Source organism: Tenrec ecaudatus, chromosome 4 (genome assembly GCF_050624435.1).
Source record: "Tenrec ecaudatus isolate mTenEca1 chromosome 4, mTenEca1.hap1, whole genome shotgun sequence".
Classification (NCBI taxonomy): domain Eukaryota; kingdom Metazoa; phylum Chordata; class Mammalia; order Afrosoricida; family Tenrecidae; genus Tenrec; species Tenrec ecaudatus.
Window position 1 is genome coordinate 183,593,787 of NC_134533.1, and position 18,077 is coordinate 183,611,863.

An 18,077-nucleotide genomic window follows, 5' to 3' on the forward strand; every position below is an offset into this window, starting at 1 on the left:
TTGAGCCACTGGACACTGAGCAGGAGAGTTTTACGGGGTGGAAGTTTTGTTCTTCTTCTTGTAAACACACCGTTCTTGCTGGAGAACTGAACCATGGCTGGCATACAAAGAACACCCCCCCCCCACCCTTTGGAGGGCTGTTGAACGCTCCCTCTCTTAGAATGCATCTCTGTTATAATTAAGCCATATTCTAAATGGGGTGTAGTCAACGTGTGGTTGTTAATTTAAGGGAGTTTTTAGTTTCGTACGGGGAATCCTATGGTACAGCATTTATAAATGCGATTACGTGTTCAGAAGGTTAAGGCTTTGACACCGCTATGTCACTACCACCCACAGCACGCATTGCGCAGATACGGTCAGTGCTGAGGAACGAATGGCATGGCATGCATGATGATTCATCCTCAGTCTGGACCCCTCACCAGTGTGCTCTAGCTGCATCCCGAAACGTTCTTGTGTGCTTGCACCTCTGAGTCATTCAGCAAGCTGTACACACCCCAGGCCTTCCCCTAGACATACGTCTCCAACACTGCCTTTTAGGTTCTGGGGATACAGCATTGGACAGACAGAGGCAAGTTCCCGCTTGGTACATTGTCATCAGAGGAGACTAGAAATAAATGCCTCTGGGACATGGCAGGTGGTGGCATAGGCTGCAAAGTCAAATAAAGCAGAGAGTAAATGTTTAAGTTAGCGTTGTTTAAATCTGGGGGGGGGGGTGACCCTACGTTTGACGTAGCTGCCAGGTTCCTCATCACCCTCCCTCCACCGTCATTTAGTTACTGTCTCTGCTCTGTGCTTAACTGATCCTCATGTACTCTGTGCTTCTCTTTCTGTAGCTTCCTGCCATTACCTTTGAGAGTGCCCAAAGTAGAATGACGAAGTCTGAGCCCGCCATCAAGGTGGGTGGACACAGAGCTCGAGGTCAGTGGCATGAGTCCACAGAAGCTGTTGAACTTGAAAATTTTAGGTAAGAAATCTAGTGTCACCCTTGTCTCCAGCCATCTATTCTACTTAGCCCTAAGCCTTATGTAGGCTGTAGCTCACTAAGGTTTTATAAGTCCCTTTCTTCTAATTCGTTGCTTAAGCCATTCCCAGAAATCGCCTGTAAACAGCAGGCATTGTGGCTATGGGTGACACTGACCTGGGGGGTTGGGGACACAGTGTTGACGCACATTGGGCCTGGGCTCAATGAGGAAGTGAGTCCAGACTGTCGACCTGGCCAGGCTGATCCCCAGCTTGCGCTGTTGATCACGGGAAGGCGTATCTAATCATTTGCGGTGAGGCGGTCTGATGGCTGAGGAATGTGGTTGTCAACGCAACCAAACCCTTCCTTTGGAGGGATCTCGCCTCTCCTCTCACCTGGAAGTGCCCACGCAGGTTTCTTTCTCTCGTCACCAGGAAGGTCTCCTAGAAGCCAGGAAGGTCTCCTAGAAGCCTCATGTCCCGAGGGCCACTCCCATTCCGGGAATTGGTTCTCGTCACCTTACAGTGTGCTGAGGTCATTTGAGACTAAGTGCTATGTAAATAATGACTGCCCTGAGATACTGATATGAGCATTCTAGATCGGCCATTTGCCCCCATTCTCCCCCCACCCACCCCCCCCACCCCCGACCTAGGGTTTTTGTGTTTGCTTGTTTTGTTTTCTCCCATTAAATGACAGTGGATTTAACAGCCTAGGAAAGTCCCATGGTTATTAATATGTTAATATTTTTAAGATATTGTTTTAGTGAGGAACTTAAGGACTTTAAGTTTGGTCACACAAGCAGCCTCCCAGGGTTTGAGTACAGGAAACAACTGCCTCTCTCACCTGGAGAGGATGGTGACGTGCCATCCAGGGACACTTGAAAGGCTGCGAAGGCAGTGTAAGGCTAAGGTGACAGCACCTGCCTTTGCTTATGTAATCCCAGCTTCTTTGGCCTAAGCTTTCAACTGAACGGCTTCTATGTGCACAAAAAGAGTGTGTCCCTTTTGTGCATACGTTTGTATCCTCTCCCAGTTTCAGCGTGGACTGTTTTGCGGGGGAACTTTTTAATGTGTTTGGTGGGCTGTCACCCCAGCAACTAGAAATGGAAGCTGGACAGTGTCAACACTTTGTTCAAAATGCACAGCCCTGCAGAACGCAGTGGCGAAATGCTCACATTTGACAGGGCGTAGACTGTCTTTAATGAGCCCCGGATGTCCACCAGGATTCTCTGAATGGTGCAAGTGGCTAAGACATTTTGCTGCTAACCAGACGGTTGCAGGTTTGGATGCAGCTAGAGGTATCTCAGGAAGCTCTGGTGATCTGGTAAACCAAAAGTCAGCTCTTGAGCGCCATATGGAGCACAGTTCTGTCCTGACCCATGAGATCTCCATGAGCCAGGATCGGCTGAGTGATCTGTAAGGAACCACAGGTGCCAACCAATGGAGCGGACAGTTCCAGAGGCCGGGGGCAAGGAATAAAGGAGTTCTTCTCTGCTTATTTCACAACTCTCTAGAGAAATGGGCCCTAATCGCTCTCTCTCTCTCCATCTACCTCTCTTCCCCCTGCCACCCAGTTTTAGATATTAAATGTTTTTAGGATTATTATACAATGTTAAGATAAAATACATGTACTGGGTTATTTATGTTATTAACTTCATACGTGAATTTTTAGTTCCTATTTTAACAATGTAGGCACCTGGTGATGCAATGGATGGATCCCTGGGCCACTAACCACAAGGTTGGTGGTTCAAACCCACCGGCTGCTCACAGCGGGGAAGATGAGGCTTCTTGGAAGCCTTATTTAGGGTTGCTGTGAACTGGCATCACCCAGCACAATGGTTTTCTTTTTTTGTGTGAAAATTTTAACAATTGCTGCTTACCGTTAGCACTGTGTTCAACCCCCAAAATTCTTCTGTAGTCGCAAGACCATATAATCTTTACCTGCGCTGTGAAATTCATGGCAGCCTAAATGATTTCTATTACCTAAAGCTTTTCTGTTTGTTTCCTCTCAGTATAAACTACAAGAATGAGAGAAATTTCAGCAAACACCCCCAGCACAAAGTATTTCAGGAGATCTTTACAGCCCTGGTGAAAAATAGACTCATATGCAGGTAAGAATGTCCTGGAGAAGGAAAGCAGACAGTTACCCAAGAACAGCATGTTTTATATAGTTTGTCTATAGACTCTGGTCTGAAGCAGCTTACAAGAGTGAACACAACGTAATTAATGGACAGACTAGAACAAAGGCCAGCTATGCTGGGGTGAACAGGTTGGCACTGTGGATGAGCTAACTCAAATCTCTCTGGTTAGATGCTGAATTTCCTGACTGACAAGGTGAAATGGGGAAGCTCTCTAGTTACGCTGTGCCCCGACTTCCCAGCCCTGGTATCTAAGCACACAGCAGAGGTTACTGTGTGGGCGTTTATGGGAAAATGCATTGGGCAACAACCATGGGCGACATTTTCCTGATATAGTTTTGCAGTAGATGCAGTTACTGAATAAATGGCATATTCCAGCCCTGGCTTTGGGGACAGAGGGGATGAATGTGCACGATGTCCAGCCATCGCCTGGTGAAGACAGGCCCAAACCAATGGTCCTCCTCTCTTCTCAGATCTTTCTTAACACAGGTTTCATGTTGGGGCTGTTGAAGAAGGGTTAGTTAATCCGTCTTTTAAGTTCCTTCTCCCACAGCAGAGCTTTGAGTGAGCCCTTGACGGCAGCTGGCCGGTTGCCGGCATTGGATTCCTCGTCCTTTATATGCTGGCGATAGCGTTCCCTTTGGTGCATATGCTGCACGCACAGCTACCAACCACAAGTCTAGCTGTTCGAATCTACCCAGGGGAGCCTGGGAGAAAGGTCCTGGAGATCTACTTTTGGATAACCAGCTGTTGTAACTCCTGTAGCTCAATTTCACTCGAAAACATGGGGTCGCCATAAATCAGAATGGATGCCGCGGTGAATGGGGAGAAATGAATTTGATGGCTGCTGTGCTGGTTAAAGTGAGATGTCAGTCTGCTGCATGAGAGGATGGCTCTCTACCTTTGGTGTGAAGATGTGAAGGAGGCTCCCTCCGTTTCATCAGTTAGGATCCTGCCTTTTGCTCCCCATCTTCCCCAAAGAGGTCCAGTCTTTCTCCCTACAGATATAGGCTGGAAGAGAGCAAAAAACCACCTAGGCTTACATATATGTATACACACCCAGAGGTGCATATCAAGGACATGGCTCACACAGTTGTAGAAACTTGTACAGTTTCAAGTCCATGGGTCAGGTGTCAGGGTGGAGGCTTCTTCTAACTCTCTTAGGTTCAGGCCCTAAGGATCCCAAGATGGGTAGGTCAGGCTTCTGGCTAGAGACGTGAATGAATGCCAGGCTAGCAGGTAAGATAGCAACTGCTAAGGAACCCTCATGATTGGCAGGTCAGGGTCAGGCCTCTGGCTGCAGAGACAGATCAATCCAAGGCTGGCAGATAAGATAAGCTGGGACATTACTGATAATTCCTAGGGTCAGCAGGTAATTCAAACAGGCCACTGACTGCAGCCCAATCCAGAAGATGGGCCAGATATAGGATCCGGAAACAGCAAGCTTTCCCACAGTGTCCACTTGTATTGGACACAGACCATGTCCTTGAAGAGAGAGCTCATCATGTGGAAATTACTTTGTCTTAACTATCAAACCGCTGAGAATCGTGGCCCAGCCAAGTGACTACAAAACCTTAGCTATCACCGATGCCTATAAAGAATCTCCTCTTACACTTCAGGGATGGATGGAGATATCTCAATTCTGCCCTACTGAGAAGGGAAAAAAAATTTATTTTGAACAATAAGAGAAGTGTTAATAATTGAATTCCTTGACCAAATTAAAACCCTGCGTTAGTACAGTGAATTTGCCGATTTTAGCGAAAAGCATCCTGATGGTCCTGCATGATAAGTCAGCTACTAAATACAAGCCTGAGTGGTGGTGACTTGGTGTTTAGATGGCATTATTTAATATTGTGTTTAGTGGGCCCTCAGCATCTGAGGGGGATTGGTTCCAGGTACCCTTACTACTATTACTGCCATGCGGTTACCAAATCAAGTCCCTCATATAAATTGGCATAATATTTGCAATATAACCTACACACCTGCTGTCATATATTTGAAATCATCTCTGAAAACCAAACTCACTGCCATCAAGGAAATGTCATCTCATGGCAACCCTATAGGACTGAATAGAAACACCCTGGTGGGTTGCTGAAGCCATAAGTCTTCACAGGAGCAGAAAGCCTCTTCTCTCTCCTTTGAAGCTACTGGTGGTTTTGAACTGCTGACTTTGCAGTTAACAACTCAAGCAGTGGGCCTCTACTCAAGCACACCCTCAATGCATGAATACTTTCTTTTATTAAATTTGCACTCTATGATGCTCACTCTCCCGACACAACTGCTGAAGCCAAAGCGGGTGAACAAGTAAGTGTGGTGAAGAAAGCTGATGGTGCCCGGCTATCAAAAGAGATAGTGACTGGGGTCTTAAAGGCTTGAAGATAAACAAGTGACCATCTAGCTCAGAAGCAACAAAGCCCACATGGAAGAATACATCAACCTGTGTGATCACATAGTCCCAAAGGGAACAGTTATCAGGCATCAAAGAACAAAAAATCATATCATTGGCTGCGCACCTCCATGATATGATCGCCGAAGACAAACGGGTGCATAAGTAAATGTGGCGAAGAAAGCTGATGGTGCCCGGCTATCGAAAGAGATAGTGTCTGGGGTCTTAAAGGCTTGAAGGTGATCAAGCAGCCATCTAGCTCAGAAGCAATAAAGCCCACATGGAAGAAGCACACCAGCCTGTGTGATCATGAGGTGCCAAAGGGACCAGGTATAAGGCATCATGCAAAAAAAAGAATATATATATATATATATATATATATATATATATATATATATACACATATATACCATAGTGTATGAAGGGGGAAGTGCAGAGTGGAGACCTGAGGCCCAAGTGTCGACCACTGGAGATCCCCTCACAGAGGGGTTTAGGAGAGGAGACAGGTCAGTCAGGGTGCGATGTAGTACCGATGAAGAACACAGATTTCCCCCAGATCCTGGATGCTTCCTCCCCCCAACTACCATGATCAGAATTCTACCTTGCAGGACTGGATAGGGCAGAGATTGTACACTGGTGCATATGGGAGCTGGAGGCACAGGGAATCCAGGGTGGATGATACCTTCAGGACCAGGGGTGTGAGGGGCGAGGCTGGGAGAGTGGAGGGTGAGTGGGTTGGAAAGGGGGAACTGATTACAAGGATCCACATGTGACCTCCTCCCTGGGAGATGGACGGCAGAGAAGGGGGGGAAGGGAGACCTGGATAGGGCAAGATATGACAAAATAACAATCTGTGGATTATCAAGGGCTCATGAGGGAGGGGGGAGCGGGGAGGGAGGGGAAAAAAAAAGAGGACCTGATGCAAGGGGCTTAAGTGGAGAGCAAATGCTTTGAGAGTGATTCGGGCAAAGAATGCATGGATGTGCTTTATACAATTGATATATGTATATGCATGGATTGTGATAAGAGTTGTATGAGCCCCTAATAAAATGTTAAAACAAAAAACAAAAAACCAACCCAAGCAGATTACTTCTCATATTTAATAAAAAAATAAACACTATGTAACTAGCATTTTAATATCCCTCTTAGTGCCTCAGAAGGAGTGCTTTAACAATTCAATTCCTTTTTTTCCTTCTTGAATGTTTTTGATCCACAGATGGTTAAATCTATGGATGTAGAACCTGTACATTTGGAGGATAAAGCGGAGGGAGAGGTTTCCCAAAGGTTGTGGAAAACAGAATGAAAAGATAATGGAACTTTCCCACTAAGTTTTAAAATGCTCTCATATTTAAGTGGTGGACAGTGAGTGCCCAATGCACGGTTTAGCTCAAAGCAATCCAGATTGAGAGGGCATCTGCCAGGCTTTTGTACTTAGTATAAGGAGCGGATTGTTAGGCTGACTCAGATGATATAAGCAGCCCTAGCAGCTTCAGCAGGGCTATGCAGTCTTTAGCAAGGCCTGCTCTGTTCTGGACAGTAGACTCAATGGTTGTCGAAAGATCCGTGAGCATGACAAAAGACCTGAAGTTGTCAACCGCCTCTTTCTCGGGCTCAAAGCGAGTACAACATGACTAATAGCAGAATAATTATGCCTGTAACAGTAATAAGAAATGAGACTCTATAATTTGTTTTGAGGACAGCTAGCATGAACGTTTCCAGGGATTCTTAGCCGACCATTTCTTTGTCTGTACTGTGTGCTCCTAGAAGCAGCAGTCAAGAGATGAAAGTGCGATTCACATTGGGCAGATCTGCACAGGACCTCTTTTAAAAGTCCCCCTCCCCAGAAGAAGTCAATGCAGAAGACAGTACTGAAGAAAGGAGGGTCTGTGCAGACCACATGGAAGCGAACTAAGAGGGAGGGAGGGAGGGGGAGAGAGAGAGAGAGAGAGAGAGAGAGAGAGAGAGAGAGAGAGAGAGAGAGAGAGAGAGAGAGAGAGAGAGAGAGAGAGAGAACGAATCTCATCATGGCCCACCAAGCCCCAGGGATGACATCCCTATTTGGAGCAGCCAGCACACAGAGAGGACCATAGGGCTGGCCCCACCACGAGACACAATGTTCCCTCCCTGATTCATAGCACTACAGCAGACAGCACATGGAAAGTGTACCCATGAACAGTGAGGTGAAATGCGAAGGGAATGCAACTGGGCAGCAAGGGGAGCAAAGTAACCAAGTCCCCAAGGAATCCTGAAAATAGACTTCAGACTTGGGGGACAGGGCTTGGCACCTCATCAGACCTGATTGGAAAACATACATTAGGGTCAACAGACAGACCTGGAATTATTGGTTTTTCTTCTGTTCTGCTTGTTTGTTTTATTAGGTTTCTTTTGTTTTTTTTTCTCTTTCTTTTGCCCCATGTCTATCTATATAAGATAGGCAGGATGAACAATCCCGAGGAGAAAACTATGGGACCAGCGGTTCTTGGGGGACATGGGAGAGAAGGGGGTGGGGAGCCAACAAACTCAGAGAAGGGAACAACAAGAGAGCTAAAATTGATGGTGAAGAGGGTGCATAATGCCAAGTGGGGTGTGAACAAGAGCAAAGTATTAGAGAGGAAATACTGAGAGCCAAATGGAGGATGAGCACGATAGTGGGACAGGAAGAAGGTGAAAGGAAATAGAGGAAAGAAACAGGAGGCAAGAGCTATTTATAGAGGCATAGTTATAGGCATGTGTATATGTAAATATATTAATTTATAACAAAAGGGATAGAGGTCAATGTACATATATTTATATGATAGATAGCAAGATAGCAGACAGACTGGGCCTCTATTCAAGGCTTCCCTTAACACAAGAACACTTGGTTCTGATAAGCTGGCACTCCTTCATACCTCATCTTGCCAACATTATTGCTGAAGACAAAATGGATGTATACACAAATGTGGTGAAGTGGATAGTGGAGAGTGGATAGTGCCCGGCTTTCAAAAGATAGAGGGTCTGGGGTCTGAAAGGCTTGAGTTAAAAGAAGCAGCCATCTTAACAGGGGAGCAAATAAGCTCACATAGAAGAAGAATGTGCTCTGTGATCATGAGGTGTTGACAGGATCAGGCAACAGGTATCAAAAGATCCAAAACAACTATATTGGTGTGAAAGGTGGGGTTGGAGTAGAGATACAAACCCATCCATAGATAATTGGATATTCCCATAGGTACAAGGAGGGGATGATTCAACCAAGATGTAGTATAGCACCAACGAATCACATCATTGCTCTAGTTCCCGAATATTCCTCCCCACTACCATGACCCAGTTTTAGGACATGCTAGGATGGGGAAGGGTGAGAAAAGGGGAACTCATCACAAGATTGGATACATAGTCCCCATCCCCACCCGAGAAGGGGACAACTAGTGGAAATGTGGGTGAAGGGAGACAAAGGACAGTATAAGATGTGAAATAACAATGACAATATATAATTGCTCAAGGATACAGGAGGGTGGGAGGGTGGGGAAGGGAGAGGGGAAGAGGAGCTTATATCAAGGGTTCAAGCAGAAAATGTCTTGATAATGATGATGGGAACATATATACAAATATGCTTGATAAAATTGATGTATAGAATGTTATAAGAGCTGTAAGAGCCCCCAATAAAATGATGGGGAAAATGTGGTAAAGCAAGGAAGTTACTTTGAGGACTAAGATGCAACTTATCCAAGCCATGGTCTTTTCAATGGCTTCCTACGTATGTGAAAGTTGGACACTGGATAGTGTATTTGACTTATGGTGTTGGCAAAAACATATTGAAAGTACCATGGAGTGCCAAGGGACCCTGGTGGCCTAGTGGTTACGTGTTGGGCTGCTAACCTCAAAGTTAGCAGTTCAAAATCACCAGCTGCTCCACATGATAAAGACAGGGTTTTCGACTCCCATGAAGAGTTATAGTCTTAGAAACTCACAGGGGCAGTTTTACCCTGTCCTCCAGGGTGGTTATGAGTCAGAATGGACTTGATGGCAGTGAATTTTTGAGTTATGGACTAACAAAAGAACAAACAACTGTCTCAGAAGAAGTCCAATCAGATTGTTGCTTAGACGCAAGGATGGAGAGACTTCATCTCATGTACTTTGGACCTGTTAACAGGAGAGCTCAGTCTCGTGAAGAGAACACCATGCGTGGTAAAGTGGAGGGACAACGACAAAGAAGACCCTTGACAAGATGGGCTGACACAATGGGCTCCAACATCACAGCAATTGTGAGGAGGGTGTAGGACAAGGTAGCATTTTGTTCTCTAGTACACGGGGTCACTATGAGTTGTACTGACTCGATAGCACCTACAACTACAAAAATAACAACAGCAACAATGACATTATGGAAGGCGGCAGATTTTCTGCATGGAGATTTGTGAGAGGCCTCATTTGCATTACATGCAGAAATCATTAGGGGAAATCATTGGGCAAAGGTTAGCATTCACCAGCTGAAAAACATCCTGGCAATTTTGAAGTCAGGAGATGTCCTTTCCTAATTTGTAGTGATTAATGAGCCCAGTGGGATAGAGTTACTGGCTCGCACATGCGCATCCTTGGAAATCTTCACACTAGGAAGAGCTGATTGTGGGCCTGTGATTTCATAAGACAAGAAGGACTTCAGGAATGTTGAACATTGAGGGCATCCTTTTATGTTGGCCTTTGGCCACAGATAGATTATGCTATTCCGTTCTATTCTAAAAACAGAGTTTAGTCAATGATGACGTAAGTATCAAGTTCTTCCATTGTGCCTCACCCTGCATAACCTTGCTAGGATGGTCACCTGTTTCTTCCCGACCCACATCCCATCCTCCACCATACCTTCAGCCTTACAGAACAACTGTGTTTCCACACCTTTTCTTTTGGAACATCAGATTTAATTGGATGAAAATCCTAGATTCAGTGATTCAAAAACCAAATCCTGGAACATGTATGTGCAAAGAAGGGAAGAAGCAGAGGGCAGAGAAGAAAAGAGGAACGGAGGGTGAAGCTACAAGGATGAATAGCGCATGCAGAGATGAGTGCCTTCCTTCTCTGGAACCCAGCGTCTGCTCTGATGAGGAGCCACTCTCTTGTGTCCCAATAAAAGGGAACACGTGGAGCGTTTCCTTGAACGTGTGACTTAGTGTTCTTTTAAAGCAGGTTCACTTCGTTTCCTCTTGCTGGTGCAGTTACCCTAAATCATCATCCCAGTGTGAGTAACGTGTCCCAGCCTCCGAGGAAGGATTACTTATACTTTAGCCATAGCCATAAGCAGCCACCCTCTCCAGTTTCCCATCTGGCTCAATTGATAGCTGTTTCTCACCAGGACACACGGCCATGAAAGCATCTGGTAAGCAACTGTCTGGTTCCAGGAGCCACGTTCCCACAGCTAAAAAGTGAGTCCACTTGCAAATGACCATCCACCCACTGTTATGAGAAACTGGCGTCATAAGCACAGTTCTTCCTTGCTGGAAATTTATTCATTGGTCCAGACACAGAATGGTGGACATTTGCTTCTTTGGGCATCACAAATTTAATATCCCATACATAAGACCTGTGATTCTTTTCTTTCTAATCTGCCCTCCTCACTTAGTCTTTTCCAACGGTTAGCCTAGTCCAAGCCACCGTCATCCCTGGCTTGCAATATTACATTAGGCAAGCTGAGTTCCCTACTTTGAACTCATCCAGACGGATTGCGTTAACATCCAAGTCAGATCATACCAAACTCTGCCCTTGGCTTTCAGCGACTTTCCAGAACAAAGAGTCCAGGGTCTTATTTAAATCTACAGGGCCTTTCAAGATTTAGATCCCATCATTTCATTGGCCTCAGCTCATGCCACCTTATTTTTGCTTCTCTCTCTGCTATTTGTCTGTGTTGGTATTCTCTGAACTTACAACCAGGCTCCCGCCTTCGGGACTGTCACCATTCTGCTTCTCTGGCTTGACATTCATTCATAGGACCCTCCTTTCATTTGCTCAGATACTGTTTTTTCATGGAATCCTTGTCTAACTATCCTAAATTATAAAGGGGCTTCAAAAGGTTTGTGGATAAACAGAACTAAAAGATAAAAATAAAAGCTATGAACTTGTTTTTCTGAAATATAAGCTCCACCACAGTTAAGCCACTTTTGTTAGTGTCTTACATCATTAAAGAACTAAGGATCCCAGGACTTTAACCATGTCCATGCCGTCCTTTATAAATTATTAACTAAAGAGAAATGGGTACTCATTAAAGGATTTCCTTTAAAAATTTTTATTTCTTTTTAAATTAGGAAACAAAAGAAATCAGAAGGAGCCAAACCAGGGTTGTAGTTAGATTCCTAATGATTTCCCATGGAATCCCTTGAAAAATTGCCCTTGTTTTGATGAGAGGAATTAGCAAAAGCATTGTCACAGTGGAGAAGGATTTTCTGATGAAATTTTCCCAGATGTTTTTCTGCTGTAGCTCGGGCTGACTTTCTCAAACAGTCTTGTAATAAATCAAAAAGCCTTTTGGAAAGTCAGCAAGCAAAAAGCTACGAGCATCCTAAAACCTGTTGCCATGGCGCTTGCTTATGATCGGTCCGCTTTTGCTCTGACTGACCCAATATCGCTTCTTGCTTGGATTGTGCTTTGTCTCCATCATGATACTGACAAAGCTCTGTTTCATCTCTCATTACATTTCTTCCAAGAAATGCATCAGAATCCTGTTAAAAATGTCCCCCAAAAGCTCAGCTTTTGCTTGCAGCTGATCTGATGACAACCGTTCAGACACCCTTTGAGCAGAAAGTTTGCATTACTTTAATTTTTCAGTCAGACTTATGTAAACCAGTTGAGATGTGTAGGTGTTGCTCATTACTTCTGTTATTAATTACCAGTCCTCTCTAGTTAGGGCACAAACAGGGTGATTCTGTTCCTTGAAAATCAGCTTGGTGGCTTGTCATTGCTTTTGTAATCTTCAACATGGTCTTGCTCTTTCATAAAATAAGTTATCACATTATAAACTGCTGATTTCTTTGGGGCATTGTCCCCACAAACTTTTCGTGAGGCATCACTTCCCCCTAAGTTTCACCATAAATTTGATGTTTGTTTGTGGTTCAATTTCAGCCGAATCCACAGTGCTCTTACAGGGGCTCTTTTCCAACTGGTGTCTTAGCCTTATTCCTGCTTCAAATAAGATCCTACTTAGACATGTTACATGAGTTCATTTGGGCACAAACATTTTTTGAAGTACATTAGTAGTTTTAAAATATATATATTTAAACTTTATGGCTCTTTACTGTTCATTGCCTGGCATACATTTTTATTTGTTGGTGTTTGTTATTGGCCTTCTCCCTTTAGAATGTATGCTTCCTGAGAGAAGGGCCCTATCCCTCCACCCACCCCACCTCATACAGTACTTGATTCTTAGATGTTTAATATTGGCCGGCATGTGGTAGGTGACAGTATTTGAAAACATTTTACTTTTAAGTTTTGTTTTATAAACTATGTAAAAGGAATATGTAGAAAAGAGTCCCTGCTACTCAAGATCCCTCTGAATTTAGAAATATTCACAATATGAATCTATGTCGCTATTCTGTATTAGGATTAGTGGAGGACACAGAGGAAGAACAAAGACCCATCACGTCTAGTGGAACAAGCTGGTGCATGACCTACTTGTTTTCAAACATAGGCTTGTTTGTTAAATTTGGTGTATCGACTTTGATGTGAATTTTATCTTTTCAACAGCAACAAGAAACTAGTTTACAAATTGGAGGTAACATTATATTTCTTTGGAAAGGACTTGAATTCCTTTCCCTTTAACTTTGGATCCTAAGTGTTCAATTAAAATAAAATAATAATACAACAACACAAAATGGGCGATTTGAACAACGGGCAGTTTAAACAAGTGAATGCTATTCCTTCTAAATGGGAGGCAGAGCAGCCCCCTACGAAGGGAAATGGAGTGCATCCCCTCTGGCATTGGCACGAGTCCCTGGATTGAGCTAACCCAGAACCTTCACCATCGGAGGCGATGGCTCTCTCGTCCTTGCGGCTTTGTTACTCAATACCGCAGCATCGTGGCTTAGCTTCATCTGGGATTCTCTTGTCCCATGTTGGTTTTCCCTACTGTGTAAGAAGGTCAAACCCTGACTGTGCTCTTTCTTGTGTTCAAAGACCCCCGCTGCCGCCCAGCGGCCTTTCCTTCTCTCTGTGGAGAGCAGACAGTGGCATCTGATGCTGAAAGTGATATGGCAGGGGGCCACGGACAAAGGCTCTGGAAGCTGGTCACACTGCGATGTATTAATAGTCCTGTGGACACAGTGGCAAAAGTTCAGTCACAAGATAGTCTAAATATTTGCCCTCACACGAATTCTCTGCTCCGCGGTGGTTATACTGAGCATACCCTCCAGGGAGACGCTATCATTGCTGACAAGTTTTCCAGGGCTGCCTCCAAGGATCCCCAGGCCACTCTGCAGAGCCCTCCTGGCTCCGGTACTCAATGTGTTTGAAGAAGCACTTTCTCTTCAGACATTCCCTTGTGTCTGGGCGCCAGGAGCACTGGCTGAGAGGCAGCCCCCCAACTGGGTTTCTGGTGTGCAGCTAACTCCAGGCTGCGGTTGTTCAGCCAGACTCAAAGGCACTAGCCTTTACAGTACACCCACTGGTCTTCTCGATGGAACTCTGCTCGCACCGAGTTGTGTGTTTCCAGGTCGCCCCACCTCTTGGCAAGGAATTATCCGTATCGTCTTACAGAACACGCAATCCCCTTTGAATACCAACACCGATTGGATGGGCCACGTCCTGGTGGGGTTTCAGGGGCTGGGAGCCAAGGAAAGGAACAACTGCGCCTTCTGAGGTCAGTGCGTGCAGAGAGGGAGCCAGAGCAGTCAGCCACCAGGAATCCTATTGACATGGACGCCAGCAGGGGCCAGCCTCGCGTAGGAATGTTAATAGCTGTGGGCTTCGGTCCCCAAATTACAAAACAGAATTAAAAAAAATACACGCTATGTGCTTGGGACAGAACTTTCAACTCTGAGACTTTCCTGGAACTCATCGTCCCCTCTTTTAATAGTAAAAAATAAAATTTTTTTTTTAAATCCAAGGATGGATTTTTTTCCTCCTCTCTCTTTTTTTTAAGGAACAGGGACACCATTTCACTATTTATTTTGACACACACACGCACGTACACACACACACACACAGGACTGGAAAGGTTATGAGCTTACCCCATGAAGATGTTATCTAAGAAACAGGAAAGAATACCAAGTGCACACATACTGAAGGTGCCCTGGTGGTGCAGTGGTTGATGGACTTGGCCGCTAACTGAAAGGTTGGTGGTTCTAATTCACTGGCTGCTCCGAGGGAGAAAGATGAGGCAGTCTGCCTCTGTGAAAGAGTTTACAACCTTGGAAGCTCCATGGGGGTAGATCAGCTCTGTCCTGCAGAGTAATTATGAGTTAGAATGGACTTGACAGGAACAGGTTTAGTTTGGGTGGGTGCACGCTATTTTTGCTGCCTGAATTATCTCTTGAAACACCTCATTGCTTTTCTCTTAAATGATGAAAATGAACCACCATTAAACTTCATTAAGCATCCACCAGCTCTTCCAAGTTGAGCATTACTTTCACTAGATTCTTGTGATGCAGTGTCTTTGCACCTGAAAGGCGCGCCAGTCCTGTGTCACTGGCCTATTCATAAAGACTAAAGGTATTCTCTCGGGAATTTTAGAATAACCAGGTGTTTCCAAAGGGGATTGGTTTTAAGTTTAAAACATAGTTCAAGTCTGCAGTCTATATGCGTGTTTGTGTATTTCCCCCCCAGATCCAGAATATGTACAGACATGAGTGCAGTTTCCAACTGTGGCTTTGGGTAAATTTCTCATGCTGGCAGACCTGCTCCTGATGGATCCTGAGCTTTGTTTTCAGGAAAACCCCCATTGAAAAGGGGTGTCTGACAAGAGGGCACCTGGCTGAAAATGTCCTGGCGGTAGTGGCAGCTGTGGCAGATGCTCCTGCCAGGCCACTTGGTGGTGGCATGGGTCATTCCTAGGCAGTGTGCTCTTGGGGCATCTTCTTCCGCCTCTCTCAGCAGTCAGGACTCTGCTGTGTGAGCAGCACTCAGACGACCCTGGGACTAGAAGGGATGGGAAAATCCCGTTTGCCAGCTTCCTTCCTATGAGATAGTTTTGGCAGAGGCAAGGACCGATTAGGGTGAATACACACGGGCACAGGTTAGTTCTCCAGCGGCAATAACTACAGGGGTTCATTTGGCCTCTCAGTAGACTGAGTCTCAGTCGCTTAATTTGAGAGATGTAGGTTTGCAGACAGATTTGAATTTAATTGTGGTGTTGTCAAAGAACACTGATTAGATGGCGATTGGCCAGAAGAACCAGAAGTACAGCCAGAATGATCCTGACAAGGGAGGATGGTAGGAGTTCATCTCAAATACTTTGGGCATGTATCAGGAGGAGCCAGGCCCTGAAAAGCAGAGGGACAGCCCCAGAGAGGATGATCCTTTGGGGGAGATGGATTGACACAGTGGCTGCAACACGGGGCTCAAATACGGGAAAGCCTGGGAGGACGGCACACAGCCAGGCAGTGTGTCATTCTGTCGGATGGAGGGCTGCGACAAGTCAGAGCCGACACGATGGCAACTGACAATAGTATAGATGAGACAAACCTGAATCCTCACCCTCACGGGTCAAAGGTCAGTCTAAGAGAAGCCAAGTGAACCGTGGAGGCGGGGCACAATTCAACCAAGTGCTTCCTTTGATTGGGGACAGACACTGAGACTACAGGAACCTCATTGGATCCATACCAAGCTCGGCAGGGAGGGAAGCGATGTGGATTCTCATCTACATAAGCCTGGGGTGTCTCCCTGTTTCCCTTGCCTATGAACCAGTAGATACTCTCCCCATCAAGTGTGTACCTTCTATTTTGTTGATTTTTAAAATTTTATTTTGGGAGGGGGTGGTTGGTTTACGAATTCTGTTTCAAACATTCTAGCCTCAGCCTGGGCTCTATTCCTTGGCCTCCTTGGGTACAAGTGTTACCACCAGCTGAGGTGAAAGGCATCTTGCACCTCACACATGCCATTACACCTCACACCCTGGCCCTTTGTGCCCATGTGCTCTACATCGATCTAGCACTATTGGGAGCAGGCTGGGAAGTTTGAACATTTTCACTACATTTACTACTCGCTCACAGTAGGGAACACAGCTCAGCCGCTTGATGATATTGGTCCAGAAGGTACTGGTCTGGGCAGGACAATGAGCATCAACAGAGCATGCAGATTACACCCACCCTGTCTTCCTACTGTCTGCGCTCACACAAGCCCATTAATGATTGAGACTCTTCAGCGCTAGATTGGAGTCCATTGAGGGTGCCCTGTACTGTGTGTGGTGCATGATAACAGTGTGGTGCTGGCAAAGGTCAGAGAGTCCCGTCAGTTGACACTGGATTAGCTGGGCAGTGGCAGGTGTTGTGACATACTCTGATCCCACGCGTTGTCTGTCCCTTGACCTTTCCATCAACAACATATCGAAATTGCATTTGTCCTTGTTGTAAATAAAGATCCCTAAGGGCGCGAACTAACAAGTCTTTGCTAAAGACACATACGTAATTTAAAAGTCTCTCAGAGTGCACGTGAGTGGGCACTGAATCATTAGATGGCAGTGAAGTGATCCTTGGAGCTAGCTACTTTTTTGAAAATTGAGTGTTTTCTGTAAATTGGGTGTCCCCCCTGTTTGAAGCCGCAGTCCATTTCTCTCCTCCTCCACAACCAGCCCAGGTCACTAGTTGCCTGTGCACTTGAGTTTATGATAATGCACCTTCAGCATCCAAGGACCCCACCTGAATCCCTGCATTCTGATCTGTTGTGAACTATAGAGATGTAGGACAATGCTGGTGCTTCTCGGCCTGGGACGCCCACTTCGTCCCTCCCCACGTTGGGTCTGGCGTTTCCTTGCCCCGGGATGTGCAGACCATCTCAGGCTCCTCGAGTCCGGTTTGCCAGCAAGCACGGGGCCAGTTTATAAGGGCTAATGACATCACTTTGGGGACTGGGAAAGGCCAGTCCCTTGCTTCAGTCTGGGGCCACTCCTAGGTCTAACTTCCACCCCAAGCTCCCCTGTAGCATCAGGTGAGGCAAGGCTGGTGCTTTGCCTGAGATCAGAGTTGCCATTGGCTCTTCCTCTTTCTCCCACTCCCGTTATTAAAGCACGTCTCTAATAACGCTCTGCACCTGCACACCCATCTTCTTCCCAGGGTCTGCCTGCTTCTTGGGAAATGCACGGCGACGACGAAAGTACTTTCTCACCAAGTTTTCCAAAGGGCACGGAGATGCCACAAGATGTCACAGTGAACTCCCAGTGTGGGCGAGTTCACAAATTCAGGAAGTTGAACTTGATATTCGACGTCTCTTAGATACAGAGGCAACTACTCACGGTAGCTTAGAGCTTCCTTGTTAGATCTTATTACCTTCCTTCAGAGGACGGCACATCTTTCTGAAGTTGGATTTTCAGTGGTTGCCACACAGAAAGGAAGGGCAGTGTGCAAATCAGTGGGCCACAAGAAACGAAGATGGTGGCTTCCCCTCTGAATCCAGGGCTAGGTTACTTGGTGCCTGCAGGTTCACCTACC

General features: G+C 45.7%; 1 protein-coding gene across 2 annotated transcripts in view; it reads left to right on the forward strand.

Annotated features, from left to right (window-relative positions):
* Positions 1 to 18,077, forward strand: part of NEK10 (NIMA related kinase 10) — a 268,659-nt gene that overhangs the window by 38,423 nt on the left and 212,159 nt on the right. For both annotated transcript variants that reach the window (XM_075547136.1, XM_075547137.1), the window contains exons 4-5: positions 834 to 964; positions 2,973 to 3,071. In XM_075547136.1, coding sequence (XP_075403251.1) covers positions 834 to 964; positions 2,973 to 3,071 — 230 coding nt within the window. The remainder of the gene's footprint in view (positions 1 to 833; positions 965 to 2,972; positions 3,072 to 18,077) is intronic.